The sequence below is a fragment of the Eschscholzia californica genome, unplaced genomic scaffold (genome assembly GCF_041429995.1).
Source record: "Eschscholzia californica isolate CP2 unplaced genomic scaffold, dmEscCali1.0.p SCAF_4, whole genome shotgun sequence".
Classification (NCBI taxonomy): domain Eukaryota; kingdom Viridiplantae; phylum Streptophyta; class Magnoliopsida; order Ranunculales; family Papaveraceae; genus Eschscholzia; species Eschscholzia californica.
The window spans coordinates 44169483-44183884 of NW_028238461.1; the positions used below are offsets into that span (position 1 = coordinate 44169483).

At 37.3% G+C, this 14402-nt stretch overlaps 2 protein-coding genes across 2 annotated transcripts; one reads left to right on the forward strand and one right to left on the reverse strand.

Moving 5' to 3' along the window:
• The first annotated feature begins 5868 nt into the window (after positions 1–5868).
• SDN3 (small RNA degrading nuclease 3) lies at positions 5869–10575 on the forward strand. The gene is made up of 12 exons (XM_086633881.1): positions 5869–6104; positions 6982–7167; positions 7319–7396; positions 7734–7802; positions 7916–8056; positions 8202–8318; positions 8387–8456; positions 8565–8665; positions 9224–9358; positions 9491–9598; positions 9764–9868; positions 10018–10575. The coding sequence occupies exons 1-12, from the start codon at positions 6072–6074 to the stop codon at positions 10321–10323; spliced, it is 1449 nt and encodes a 482-aa protein (XP_086490007.1). The 5' UTR covers positions 5869–6071; the 3' UTR covers positions 10324–10575.
• A 240-nt stretch (positions 10576–10815) lies between these two features.
• LOC147544988 (cysteine proteinase mucunain-like) lies at positions 10816–13678 on the reverse strand. Its single transcript, XM_086633883.1, has 5 exons — positions 13063–13678; positions 12711–12946; positions 12367–12507; positions 11706–12158; positions 10816–11169 (listed from the first exon to the last, which is right to left on the reverse strand). The coding sequence occupies exons 1-5, from the start codon at positions 13505–13507 to the stop codon at positions 11071–11073; spliced, it is 1374 nt and encodes a 457-aa protein (XP_086490009.1). The 5' UTR covers positions 13508–13678; the 3' UTR covers positions 10816–11070.
• Positions 13679–14402: the final 724 nt, after the last annotated feature.

The window sequence follows — 14402 nt, forward strand, 5'->3', positions numbered from 1 at the left end:
GTTTGAGTGGTCACTTGTTTTAGCATAGTTGTGTTTTTTTTTTTTTGAGAATTCGAGAACGATCTATGTTCGTCGTTACAAGACATTGACGCATCATAGAGATGTAATAAGCACGATAATCGCCTAATTTAAATCGAAAATGAAAGAGGCCTAAAACTCGACAACGAAGAGGCTAAAGCCCGACAAATTATTACATTATTTATAGCCTAAATTACATAGGATAAATCTTGATGGCAACTGCTTCCACCGAGACTCGATCCCACGACCTCATGGGCTTAAGGGGTGTCCAACCGTTACACCAAAGAGTGGTGGACTGCATTGTTGTATTTTTTTCACTTAATAAGTGCATATTGCTTCCTTTTTCGAGTTAATTCCTATTTGACCACCTACTTTGTGATCAGCTTCCTTTATGGCTCCCTATTTTCTGTAAATTCAGATATTACCCCTTTTTTGAAGCAAATGTCCTAACTGCCCTTTCTATATTTATTTTTTCAAAATAAAATCAAAAGGAAAACTTCAATTCCACCTCATTTCCCTCTCCCCCACACATATCTCTCCACGTCACCTCTCTCTCTCCAACTCACCTCTCTCTCTCTCTCTCTCCAACTCACCTCTCTCTCTCTCTCTCTCTCCAACTCACCAGAGAGGTAAGTTGGAGAAAGAGAGGTGACGTGGAGAGATATGTGTGGGGAGAGGGAAATGAGGTGGAATTGAAGTTTTCTTTTTTATTTTATTTTGAAAAACTAAATATAGAATGGGCAGTTAGGACATTTACTTCAAAAAAGGGGGTCATATTTGAATTTACAGAAAATATGGGGTCATAAAGGAAGCTGTTCACAAAGTAGGAGGCAAATAGGAACTAACTCTACTTTTTAAGTGGTAACAATATCAAAATAACAACCTAATTGTTGCTACCATAAGAATCAAAATCTATACCACCTCAATCCATTTCTTGTAACTCTACTTAGCCATTTTCATGTTCCATTATCCTAGTTCCCATAAAATCATTAATTATGATGTTATATGAGTCCAAAAATACTCTGCAACAGACAAGACATTTGTCAACATTTGGTAACCCAAGTGGTGGATAATGTTGACATAGACTCCAAAGTCTTGAAGGTCGCAAATTCGATTCCTAAAGAAAGTGAGTTTCGTAGTTTCTTGATGTCATTGTAATGATTAACATATATTGTAGTCAAATTTTCAAAAAAAAAACAAATAAGACAAGTGAAAGATTTAAATTCTGAATCTTGATCGAAACTTTTGCACTCAAAATACGCCGACAACTCTTCAAAGTGAAAAACTTATAGTTACACATTCAAAAAGATTTAGAAGTTCGAATGATAGTAAGCAAATCTTCCAATACATTCGTAGACCAAGTGCCTCAATAAGACTTTGTAAGAGTATACCGTTAAATACGCAGTTTCCATGACACTCATGAGCCACAACTAATATAAAACGCAACATGTAATTATAGGTTACAATAAACAAATATTGTTGCACTTCTAAAATTAAAATAAATTTGGTCGAAACTCCCTATAATTTTTTCTTTCGGTGAAAATGATTAGTCTTATTGTCTTCAGTTCCCTAAGTACTTTTTTATTTGCAACAACTTGCAACAGTTTTGCAACACCTTGCGGCAGCTTTGCAACTGATGAGACATGAAAATGTCCCATCTGAATCTCTTAACTCGGGTTAGTTAGTCCAGTTCGAGCGGTTACTCTGATGATTTGTTTGATTTTCTTTCTCAGGTCTCATTTACGGAGTTCGATGCGAAAACATCGTGATAAAGACATACTTGAGGGGCATTTTGGTCATTTTAATGACAAGGGTATTATGGTCAATATTAGTGCTCATGTGAAAGTAGAGTTCAAGACGAACTTGTGGGCAAAAACAGAAGTCGAATCGGAGTTCAAATGAGAAAGTTAGTCGAAGTCAAAGATTGGAGTCAAAGGCGATTGACCATGTTCTAGATGACACGTGGCAATAATCCAGTTTGGTGATATTGTTCAATCTGACGGTACGTGAAATATTCGGTATAGTGTCGGGTAAAGAAGGACGGTACTTTGGTTTTTCCGTAAACATGATTTGGTGCTTCACATGTAACAGCATCAGTACTCCCATTTCACATCCGACGGGCATTGTAACTCGCGTGAAGATCAGACGGTTATTTGGTATTTGCTTCGGTGATCCGCGCACCATCCTAGTGTCCCTCTTAATGGTAGAGCCAACAGCTGCTGTTACCAAATCGAAGAGAGAAATATTTCTCTTTTCTGTTTTCTTGAGAAAAAAAAGGAAACCAAGAGAGAGAGAACCGAGAGAGAAGAAAGGAAAGGGAAGCAGAAATGGTAAGAAGAAAGAAGAGAAGGAAAGAGAGACAGAAACCGTGAGCTGGATGAAGAGATAGAGTTGCTGTTTTTAGAGAGAGAAGATATTTTCTCTCTCTAAAAACCGCAACTAATATAGCTGAAGATGGATGGAAATAGGGGAGGATTTTTCGATCTTTCTGCTCTATATAGGTGAACAGATAAAACAAGAGGGGATTATCTCCTCACGGCCAGAAAAAGAGAAACAAAAAGAAAAACCGAGATCATCATCCATTCTTATCATCTTCATCGATTCGGGTTTTTGGAGCTGAAAATCACTCGAGCTTTATTCTTCTTCTTGGGTTTTGTAATTTGTTTTAGTGAGAGAAAAGATTACAGAGAGAGAGAGAGAGAGAGATTACAGAGGAAGTGAGAAAGTTAGAGAGAGAGACAGAGAGATATTGTAGAGAGAGAAAGACAGAAATATTCGGCTGAAAATGAAATAGAAATCGATTTTAATTCTTTCATACTGTTTGTGTATCTCTTTTAGTGAGAGAGAGAGAGAGAGATTAACAGAGAGTTAAAGAGATTAAGAGAAAAGAAACAGAAAGCTTAGAGAGAGAAAGAGAATTGGAGAAGGTGAGAAAACAGGTGAGAAAATAATTTTCTTACAGGGAAAATATTTCCGGGAAGACGAGAAAATCGTTTTCCCAGAGGGTGCGTTTGGCAGAACAGTGGAAAATCAGAAGGAAATCACTTCCCTAAGGCTCTGTTTGGCTGGAAAATCAGTAAGAAATTCAATTTTTTCTATTTTTCTCCCATATTTTATATAGTTAACCTTTAAATCTTTCATCATGATTAACTAATCTTTTATCTAGGGTTTTAGATGAACTTCTTCATAAATAATTTTATCGATATGATTTGTTAATAATTTTTTCTTGTTTTTCATGATAAAATCTTCCGGATTTTTAGACCATTCATGGACCAAAAATTTGAGTTATATAAAGAATTTGCTAATTAAATCATAATGAATCATCGTTAGAATTATTAGAAGGACGGATTCGAAAACCCTAGGTTCCCTTTATCTGAATATCAACTTTAGTATTATTTAAATTTTAATTATTGTTTATCTTTTTATTATTTGAAAAAAGAAAAATATTATCAATCAAACCACTTTTTGAAGACCTAATAGTTTTAAGATTAGAATTGAAATTTGACTTAGTCTCTGAGGAACGAACCGGTCTTACCGGAATTTTACAACTTGACACCCGTGCACTTGTGGGTGTAGACCTATTTAGGAAACTTTCTAGGCCCATCAGCAACACCTTGCGACAACCTTGCAACAGCTTTGCAACAACTTGCATCAGCTCTGAAAAAAATATTGGATTTTTAACCAAATAAAACATAAATATTTGGTTTTACAAAAAAACATAACAATACAAGTTTTGGGGTTTTAACAAAAAAAAAAAAAGAACGTAACTCGTCTTTTTAACTTAAAAAAATTTAAAACTAGGGTTTAGGGCAATTTTTTGTAAGGCGTCGTTTGGCAACAGTAAAATACGTTACTTTTTTGCTTATTTAAGTAGAAAAGTAACAAAAATTAGCTTGGTAACTTAGAATTTTCGACTTCAGTTAAGTAAAAATTTGACTTTCTTTTAAAGTTCATACTTTTAACTTTTGACTTTAAAGTTAAGCAGTTTTTCTTAAACATATGCACGAATTTGATGTTACCTTATGTGGTTGGTCTCGGCCGAGACGACCGAGAATCTCGGGTCTCGTCTCGGCCCTCTCCCGAGACGAGACTTGGCCGAGACCCCGAGTTAGGGTTTGACCGAGATTCTCGGCGAAACTCGGCCGAGACAACCCGAAACCTAGACCGAGACAGTAATTTCTAAATATTTGGAACTTTTTTTTGTGGAGAACTCTTAGACCTAATTGTGTACTACTAATTTATTATCTTCTTAAATCTTAAATACTTATTGCATTCCGAATGAATCTAATATAAATAGCAATGATACTATAAAGAATTTTTAGGTTTTATGCCTTATAGAAACTTTGAAAATTCTTTAGTAACTTTCAAAATTTTAGTAGATTAGGATTTATTTATACAATTATTAAGTTAAAATAAGTAGTAAAAACTAGAATTAAGAACTAATAAAGAAGTAAAGAACACAAGAACCTAATTTTAGTAGATTAGGATTTATTTTATGCCTTAGTAGTATGCCATTAGCTAATAGCTACACTTGCTGTCTCGGCCGAGAATCTCGATCCGTCTCGGTCTCGTCTCGGTCTCGGCCTTCGGTCGGACCTAAATCGAAACCGAGACCGAGACCAACTACATAGATGTTACCAAATATTTTTTGTCGGTGCTACGGGGAAATAAATGAATTTTTCGGGGTTTGAAGTTTTTGGCGGAAACAAAAAAAATTACTTTTTTTTATTTCCCCCAAACAACCAAATCTTTTTCAGTTTCTTCTTCTTTTCACCTACCACCACCGTCTCCGGCGACTTCAATCTTTTCCGACGACTTCCACCATCTCCAACGAAGGGGCTTCTTTTTCAGCTTCTTCTTCCTTTCACCTACCACCACCGTCTCCGGCGACTTCAATCTTCTCCGACGACTTCCACCATCTCCGGCGAAGGGGAGGAGCCCGTTCGCCGGAGATGGAGAGAAGAAAAAGAGAAAAAAAGAAGAAAGAGAAACAGAAGAGAGAGAGAGAGAGATGAGAGATAGAGGAGAGATAGAGAGAAAGGGGAGAGAGAGAGAAGTTGATGATGTCGCCGGCCGTCGCAGACAATACCCGGGCGGCGAGTTAAGGTGCGTTTGGTTTCATTTTTTTGTTTTCCACCGTCTTCCCCATAAACATTTCTGCTTTCCCCAAAGTGGTGGTCTTTTTTAGTTCCACTCCACCATAAATTTCCACCTCCACCAACCACCATTATACACCTGCACCACCACCACACCTCAAACCTCCATCACTACTGTATCTCAACCACCATCATCACCACACCTCCACCACTACCATACCTCCACCGTGATGTTACCACCATCGTACCTCCACCACCACACCTCAACCACCACCATGTCTCAACCACCACCAGCACTACTGTATCTCAACTACCATTACCATTTGTATTTCAACCACCACCACCACCACTGTACCTCCACCACCACCATTTGTATTTCAACCACCAACACGACACCACCGCACCTCCACAACTATCCCATACCTCCACCACCATACCTTCACCAATGTCGTACCTCCACCAACACCATCCCCATACATGTCCACCACCATCTCATACCTTCGCCCCATCGCCGCCATCATTCCTCCACCATTACCATTTCCTTACCACCGTACCTCCACCACCACCACCGCACCTCAATCACATTACAACCATTACCGCTTCCATCACCATACCTCAAAGGCTCCACCACCACCAATATCACCACCACCTCTTTCAAAAGAGTAATGATAAAAATCATTATTAAATTTAATTGAAATCAAGTAACTTTTGACTTTCTTACTTATAAGTATCGTATTTGTCAAACATACATATTATAATTTTTTAAAGCAAAAAAACTTTTACAACAAACAAAAGTATTTATGCTTTTGGTTGCCAAACATCACCTAAACCTAATCCCCTTAGTAAGCAATAAACACTTATTGGTGCTTCCAAACAGGGCATAGTCACCAATCTGAATTTGGCGCGATTAATAACCCTAGTAGTAACCACAGTCGCCTCTCTCTCTCTCTCTCTACAATGGACAAGAAGTTGGCTTCGGTAGAGAAGGAGGTATGCTATCTCTCTCTCTCTCTCTCTCTCTCTCTCTATCGTATTTTGGTTAAGGTAGGACAATTTGATGAGCTTGTTTAATGTCGAAGCTGATATTTTTTTTGGTAAAACTGTACGATTTTGGCGCCCTAGTGAGTCTGGAGTTGTCAAAACAACTTATGTTTATCATACGAAAGAACTCATTCTAGTCTATACCTTAATCTGCTTGTTCTTTCTTTGACTAAAACCTATAAAAATCTGATTTTTGGTAGTATTATTTGTCTAGGTATTTATTTGTTTATAATCAGGAGTTGAAGAAATTAGCATGAAACTCGACCTGGGTAGTTACTTATGTTCCCGTCAGTATAAGATAGGAAAAAAGATTGAAACTTTGTGGTTATATACTATCCACTTTGTTAAGAGTTTATTGAAACTTCTACTACAAAATTAAGGCTTGTAGTTAAGCTGACTATTAAACAAATTAAAGTGCTAATCTTATCTCCATAGTTCATTAGAGTTCTTAGTGACTAATCACACGATAACTCCGACAATCCAAGCACTAAATCAATTGATATCTGTGGTAATTCTTAAACGAAAGAAATAATTGTTTAGTAAAATGTTTCACAACTTATACCCATGAGCAGATATTCTAAAGATCATTTTTTGAATCTGAGAATGATGTATCTATATTCAAAGACCTACCCCTCCTCAAACGGATCAGAGTATTGGATTTAGTGTGTTATTAACTAAGGTTGGTTTGGAGATATCAATTGCCTAAACAATTCAATTAGGAACATGTTTTTGCATTTTGGGGTTTTGAGTATTTACCCGTGAGCCTTTCTTTTTTAGATTGTCGTTTCCCTTTGAGGTTCAAAAACTGACCCTTTAGTGTGGTTAGGTTCTTGTTGACATTGTTAAAGTTCTACAAAAGCAAAGAAAGAGGGGTGCAAAAGGAGCTTGGAAAGAGTTTTTAGCTTCCCATGATAATAAAAAATTGGGTCTCAGTGTAAGTGATCCGGCAAAGAGGTCAATTGATGACTTGGTTGTTTTTCTCAAGACCTTTACAGAAGAGGAAGATTTTAAGGTAATTGGAGTAAACTACTACGTCTCACTCACATTAAGCACAAATATACATCTTGTTTCTGAGTCTTTGGCCCTTGTATGATCATCCAGGTGGTGATGAGTTTTTTAATCTTTTCTCTTGGTATAATGAGATTTCGTCTAATTGCTTGTAGTTGTTTGAGAAAATACAACAATGCCATTCAAACCGGAAAGCAGCAACACAACTGGACAACCTCGAATCCTCTCCCCAGGTATGATTTAGAGATTTTATTTCCTCAAAAAATTGTTGGAAACAATAGTTATGCTTCTGCAGTGTGTAGTTGAGAGAAAAGATTGTATTTTCCTGCGAATGACATGAAATTGATGTTCTTAATTAGTTGCTCCTTTCGTGTATTTCACTTTGTTCGCTTGAATTTCTTTACCGTTGTACTTCGAGTGAAACTTCTTTTTTGCTTGCTATGAACTAGATAGTGCCAGGCCTTAAAAAATATGTTTTTTTTTTTTTTTTTTTTTTTTTTTTTTTTTTTTTTTTTCCGGAAGTTCTCATCTACTGCTGGTCGTCACTAACTTCTTATCGTGGCAGTACAGAAGCTAGTCAATTTAACAATTGAGCACCCAGAGTATCCATTGAGTTATTCATTCCCATCCCATAATGAGGTAAGGCATAACCTTGCACTCCCATTTTTCTTTTGCCACGTTTAGACTTAAATTGTTTTATGGAGAATTACTTACAACCTGCTAAACAAATGTTTATGGAAAACTTAAAACAGGACTGGATAGTCACGAAGATTGGTAACGGTTCCAAGTCAAAGAACTCCAACACAATGATCTCTATTGATTGTGAGATGGTTCTTTGTGAGGATGGTAGTGAAGCTTTAGTGCAAGTGTGTATTGTGGATCACAATTTAGAGGTAAGAATCATCGAAAAATTTCAACTTTTATCATTTGCACTAAAACATCTATACAGTTCCGCATACAGCTAAATATCAAGATATTATCTTTGTTCAGTTGTATCATTTTTGGTGCGGGTATGAATTTTTTTTTTCATTGTTTCAGGTTAAGCTCAATGAACTTGTCAAACCCGACATACCTATTATTGATTTCAGAACTGACATAACTGGGATAAGTGCTAAGGATTTGGAAGGAGTTACTTGTACTTTAGCCGATATACAGGTAATCTCACGATTATTTGAAGTTAGTTGTTGGATTTTTCTTGTCTTAATCATTTTGTGATTTTGTAGAAATCAGTGAAGAAGTTGTTATCGCATGGAACTATCTTAATAGGCCACAGTTTAAATAACGATCTACAAGGTATTTATGCGGTGCTATTTACGTATCAATTATATGCAATTGTAATTTTCTAGTTATTCGATTTATGGACAGGGCGAACTATCTTTGATTAGTTTTAATGTTTTATAGCACTGAAAGTGGATCACGCAAGGGTGATTGATACAGCTCTAATCTTCCAAAATCTGGATGACCCTAGTCGCCGGAGACCGTCATTGAATCATTTATCCAAGGCAAGTTTTATAATCCAACTTTTTTTTTACTTTTAGCATCAGGTCACCGTGAATTAATACTTTAATACAAAAACTGCAAACATCCACTATTTCGGTAGTAGTTTTAGGATACTAAGTATTTCTGTTACTGCATCTCCCTAATACAGTTTAGTACAAAAGCAATGTAGTTGAGGCATCATGCTTGCACCTCATTAGTTTGAGGGAGGAAAACTAGGACAAAATTAGTTTCCTCCAACAAATGAAGTTAGAGAACAACTGAAATTTATCCCTTTCACTTATGTCCTGTTAAGGTTTGAAAATCATGGTTTGGGTGTTGGACTTTACATTCCACAAGTATAAGCATCAACAGGTATTTCATGTAGAGCAAAGTCCGGAGAAAAAGAACATTTATTTGTAGCTTCATTAAAAAAGGTAGACTCGAAATGAATGTTATGACTGGTCAAGAACCTTTTGATCTAGAAGAGTAGGAAAAAAAAACACTTCTCGGAAACTTAGTTGGGTAAAAATCATGATTAGATTAGGAGTTACTAGTTACTTATGTAATCTTCATTTGGACAGACTGTGCTCGGGTCTGAAGTTAGAGCAAAGGGTGCTGCACACAATTGTTTGGCCGATGCACGTGCTGCAATGAAACTGGTCATCGCCAAGTTGGAAAAAGGATTTGATAGATCCATACCCCCTGACAACAAAAAGGTACTTCAAGATTTGGATTTGTAAATACTTATATATATATATATATATATATGTATTATCTGGAACTGAGTTATGATTGTTTATGTGTGCAATACGAAATCTCGATGACGTATTTTATTATTTAAACCATAGGTATCTGTTGATGAACCAGCAAAGCTTCTTCTTCATGGGGTACCAGTTCATGTATCTAAGGAAGAATTGCCCAAGATATTCCCTGTGGAATCGAACGTGCAAATTGAGGTAATATAAACTTATGCATGATTAGCTATTTCTAAGAGAACTCGAAAATCAGGGGGACACGCTACTACTACTTTGTTATCTTTATGCTTAGTAGTTTAAACTGAGAGATCGATAATTATAGTTGAAGTGTAATTGCCTAACTGTTGGTGAGATATTGGCATACAGACCAACAATAGAAAACGAGGGCAATATTATTCTGCTGCTGCCGTTTTTAAAGATCCACAAGAGGCAGATGAGGCATTTGAAAGTATAGAAGGTGAAGAAGGAAAGGTATTCATTTTCTTTCCCTACAAGTAGCTTTTCCTAGTGTTAAACTTACTGACAAGTTACATGCACCTTTAAAATGTCTTCTTTTAGCAATTCGTGTGGAAAACCTGATTCCATCAAATTAGGACCTGAAGTAACTTTTTCTGTTTTAGGACATATCTGGACGTTGCCAGAAAAAGATCTCGATTAAATTAAGTACTGGGCAATCCGTGAATTTCTTTGTTCGGAAAATGGTAAAAGATGGTCCGCTAGATCAATGCCTTTCGAAGAAGAGGCTACTAATCGAGGATCAGGAAACCATGGTAGAACAGTCAAAGAAGCCAAAGACAAATTCAGATCAAAGTGAAGATCACCAAAAAGAGATTGAGAGTCTGAAGAAACAACTCAAGTCAAGGGATGACGAAATCTCTGACTTACAGAGGATTATATCTGCTCTTATAAGGAAAAATGGACTCTGAATATTATACCCCAAGGTACATGAAGGATTAGTATACCTTTTTTCATGTCTTGGTCTTCTTTTATATTTATCCTTTGCCGTTAATTGTAGAACAGAAATGATTTCAGAGAAATATCTGATTTCATGAGTTGTTAAGTTTGATGTATCTTAAGCACTTCAAAATCATGAAATTGAACCAATGTAATCGTTCATCCAAGTATTAGGAATTTTGTATGTTACATTATAACATGGAAATACGAAGACATTAATGAAATAACTAGTCATATCATCTTAACTTTCGTGTCTACTCTAGCCGGGCATACACGTAATGGAGATATGGGAAATTTGTTTATTGATTTCTTAGTGATTCCCTTGATCATAAATTGAGAAGACGCTGGGTATTACTTTCTTCTGCCAACAAAGTCGATGAAAGTGACGCTGGGTGTGGCTATGAATTACAGTAACAACTGTGGGTGTTGGAGTCCGATATGGAAAGGGAGGTGGACATTGCTTGTTTCTTATCTGATAATTTATTCAGCGAGTTGATAAAGATACTGGATCTACAGAGGATTTGAAGCTAAAATCATAATGTTTGATAATCATAAGCCATACTACTGAAATGATAAAGTATATACATATATTTATGAAACTTTATTTGGATTACTAAGAACTCTGTTTCTTCTTGTGCTAATAAACCAACCAAGCCGAAAGGCGTGAAGATCTACACATCCATGGCTTATCCTTCCCCTGAGACGGATCATCGAACCTCTTATGCGCTGCTGCTCTTGCCTTGAGCATTTCGATAGCTCGATCGAAGTTGCGCAGGTATACGCTTAATTGCCTTAATTCCAAATGGATCGTTCTTGCCCTGTTTCATTGTGAAAAACATTGTCAACAAAATGGCAACTAAGAACTGTGCTACCTGAAATTAGTCCCACATACAACCAACCAACCAACCAACCAAGGTTAGTACGAGTACAAAACTCCATAAATCTAAGGGCCAAGTTGGACATAATCATTTGGTATCAGAGCTAGGCCAGCATATGATAGTCTGAGTGGCCACAGGCCTCATAGTTTACCCAACTCCACAAGACGGGCCTATAACAGGGAAGGGAGCGCTACGAGTGATAGATAGCCAGGACGAGTCCCATGCTTTCTTGAGGTGGCAATTGTGTTTCAAGGTAAGGAATTCTATAGTCCTCACAGGGCCAATGTCAAAGGCGTCTGATTTTAGGTGTCTATAAGCACTTCACTTGCAGAGACTATCCCCGACCTGTAATGACGGAGTACGGTGATACCTACAGCCACCCAAAGTGCAAAGCCTCTGAACGAGGTCAAGTAGTGTCTGTAGCCATATCAGTGCAACCTATAGAACTTTCCAAAATGGGTTTAGTTCTTGCTTACCTTAAGGCAGGTACCAACATCAAGGTTGCAGACAGGATATTCATGAGGGCAGCAACTGGAGTGATCAGCACAACAAGTAGCACCTTCAAGAGGGCAACATCCCCAAGAAAAGCAATACTTTCCATACTCATATACACAACAACAAGTAGTACTTTGAGGGCAAGTGTAGTAACTATCACAGACTGAAGGAGGCTTCACGGGCGAAGGAGGTGACGGGCCTGGGTTCGGGGGGTTCTGTCCTTTCTTGATTGGGTACGACGCCTCCATAGCTATACCACACTTACCAGTTGTAGTACCAGCAAGGTTTCGCTCCATTCTAATATACCCGTTCTCTCCCCACCTAGATCCCCACGAGTTCTTAACTATCCAGTAATCTTTACCATCTTCTGTACCATATCCAACTGCAGTCACACCATGATCTAATTGAGTTCCACACCTTCCTGTGAATATACCCTGAAAAAAGTAACAATAACAATTTTGTTTACTAACATTCTGATATTTGTCTGATTGTCTCTGAACAATATAGATCTCGAGTTAATTCAGACCTCGAGTCAGATTTTAGATCCGACTTAGAAAAGATAACAAACACTTACAGATTTAGGTTTAAATTACCAATATTGCTTGTGGGTTACTATATGTTTAGCTAGAGAGAGAGACTTACAGATTGGTATAGTTGGAAAGCTCGACCACCACCTTCAATAGCGACAGCAATTGGTTGATTGGCAACTGCTTTTTTCAAAGCATTCTCATCATTGACTGGAAGATCTTCATACCCATCAATCGTAACAACTTTTGCATTTTTCTGCAGCAATTACATTCCAGAACTCAGTAACTACAAAATCAACCAAACACATTATTTCTGACTCAAGGGACTGAAAATCAGCCGGAATGGATCACTAAGATGAGTCAAACAAAACATAAACAATCTTTAATCAACTCGAGTTAGACCATTCAGACGAGTCAGATCTCAATCAAAAAATTTATTTATTCGAATGAAAATTTTACCCTGTATTGATCACAAGTTCCATCTCTAGCCTTGTAAGGATAATCAGCTTCAGTATCGATTCCACCATTGTTGATTATGAACTTAAAAGCAATGTCCATTGAACCTCCATTACAACCTTCATTATACGATTTATCGCAGTCGACTAATTCTTGCTCTGACAGCGAGATCAGATCGCCTGTTACAATCTGGCTTATCCCTTCAACCGATGCAATTGTCGAAAATGCCCAGCAACTCCCTATACCAAACAGTCCGACCAACATTCGGTTAACAGCGGTTATTAACTGTGTTAAATTAAGTCCAACATAAAGCACGGACCAAAATGCAAATGAGCAAAAATGATAAGTAACTCACCACAGCTTCCTTGATCTTTGACAGGAACAACTGCGCCTTTCTCTCTCCAATCAACAGATTCCGGCAACTTATCACCTAATCTGAAATCATACCTATCACTTTTAGGTTTACCCAATCTTCTTTGTTTAGTTCCCAAATACATGTTACGATATTCATCGTTACTAAGATCAGCAAACTTGTTTAATCCAAGTCTATAACTATTATGTTCTTCACTATTATGTGTTTCAATGAATTTCAAATTATCTTTGAAAATTTCAAATCTTCTTTCTTTTTCTCCCAATTTGTTACTAGTATAATATTTTCCATGACTAACAAGCCATGATTCGTATAGATTCATCAATTCTTCATCTGTTTTTGAAATAGAATTAATGTCTGAAGCAGATGAAGAAACGAAGAGTAAAATCATTAGGACAGCCATGGCTGCCATTGAAGAACTGAAACCCATTTTGAGATAGAGTGAAGAGAGAAGAGAGTGTGGTGGTTCTAAATGTGGAGAGACGGGTGGTGATTATAAATGGAAACGGATAGGAGTGAAAATGAATTTTGGTAGTGAGAAGGACTGAGAGAAGACAAAGCAAAACCCACCCTATAAAATGGGAGGTGAATCTGGTTGGACACTATTAAATCCAAAAGCAAATTCCAACACTTCTTTGACTTTGGTTACTTATTTGACTAAACATGGGCATAATAGAGCTTTCTCTTATTACTAAATACAAAATAAACTTCCTCTAATATAGTGACAATATCTATTACTTTTATATAAAAATATTAATATTATATTTATATACTAATAAAAATAATTTCATGAGTCGATTCCGTGGACGGGTAAAAAGTCACACGGTTAGAGAGATCGTTAGGTGGATACAAAATACTAGGCTCGAGCCTTCAAATAGACAGTTAAACTAGCAGAATGTTGGTTCTGGACCTTTGGCAGTTGGGTACCTGAGTAGGCGAACGTCCGAGTAGGAAATGGGTAATGGTACGCAAACGTCTAGGTAGGAAACGGATATCGGTAGACCTGCACAAGTGAAACAGAACCGTGAAGTCCAAGGACACCGACGATGGTGTCGGCCAAAGACCTTCTGACGGTCAAGTCAGTAACTTAGTTCAATAAACTAAGATGAATAGAGCGAACTTAGAGTTTCTAATGATATCAGTGTGGTTGTAGTGTCGGGGTGTGGCGTAGCTCATAGAGTAATCGAAGCTTGGTTCTACGAAGTGATGAGTCGGGGTAGCTTCTGGCCTACTCGGTCGGCAGAGTAGACTTCAGACTGCAGAAGAGCAGACTTCTGGTTATTGAAGAGTAGACTTCTAGTTGCGAAAGAGTAGACTTTTGGTTG

Coding starts and splice junctions, on each gene's coding strand:
- SDN3 (XM_086633881.1), top strand. CDS start 6,072: ATGGACAAGAAGTTGGCTTCGGTAGAGAAGGAG. Junction 6,105..6,981: donor TGGCTTCGGTAGAGAAGGAG/GTATGCTATCTC, acceptor TAGTGTGGTTAG/GTTCTTGTTGACATTGTTAA. Junction 8,319..8,386: donor GTACTTTAGCCGATATACAG/GTAATCTCACGA, acceptor GTGATTTTGTAG/AAATCAGTGAAGAAGTTGTT.
- LOC147544988 (XM_086633883.1), bottom strand. CDS start 13,507: ATGGGTTTCAGTTCTTCAATGGCAGCCATGGCTGTCCTAATGATTTTA. Junction 12,508..12,710: donor GAACTTGTGATCAATACAGG/GTAAAATTTTCA, acceptor TAATTGCTGCAG/AAAAATGCAAAAGTTGTTAC. Junction 11,170..11,705: donor ATGTTGGTACCTGCCTTAAG/GTAAGCAAGAAC, acceptor ACAATGAAACAG/GGCAAGAACGATCCATTTGG.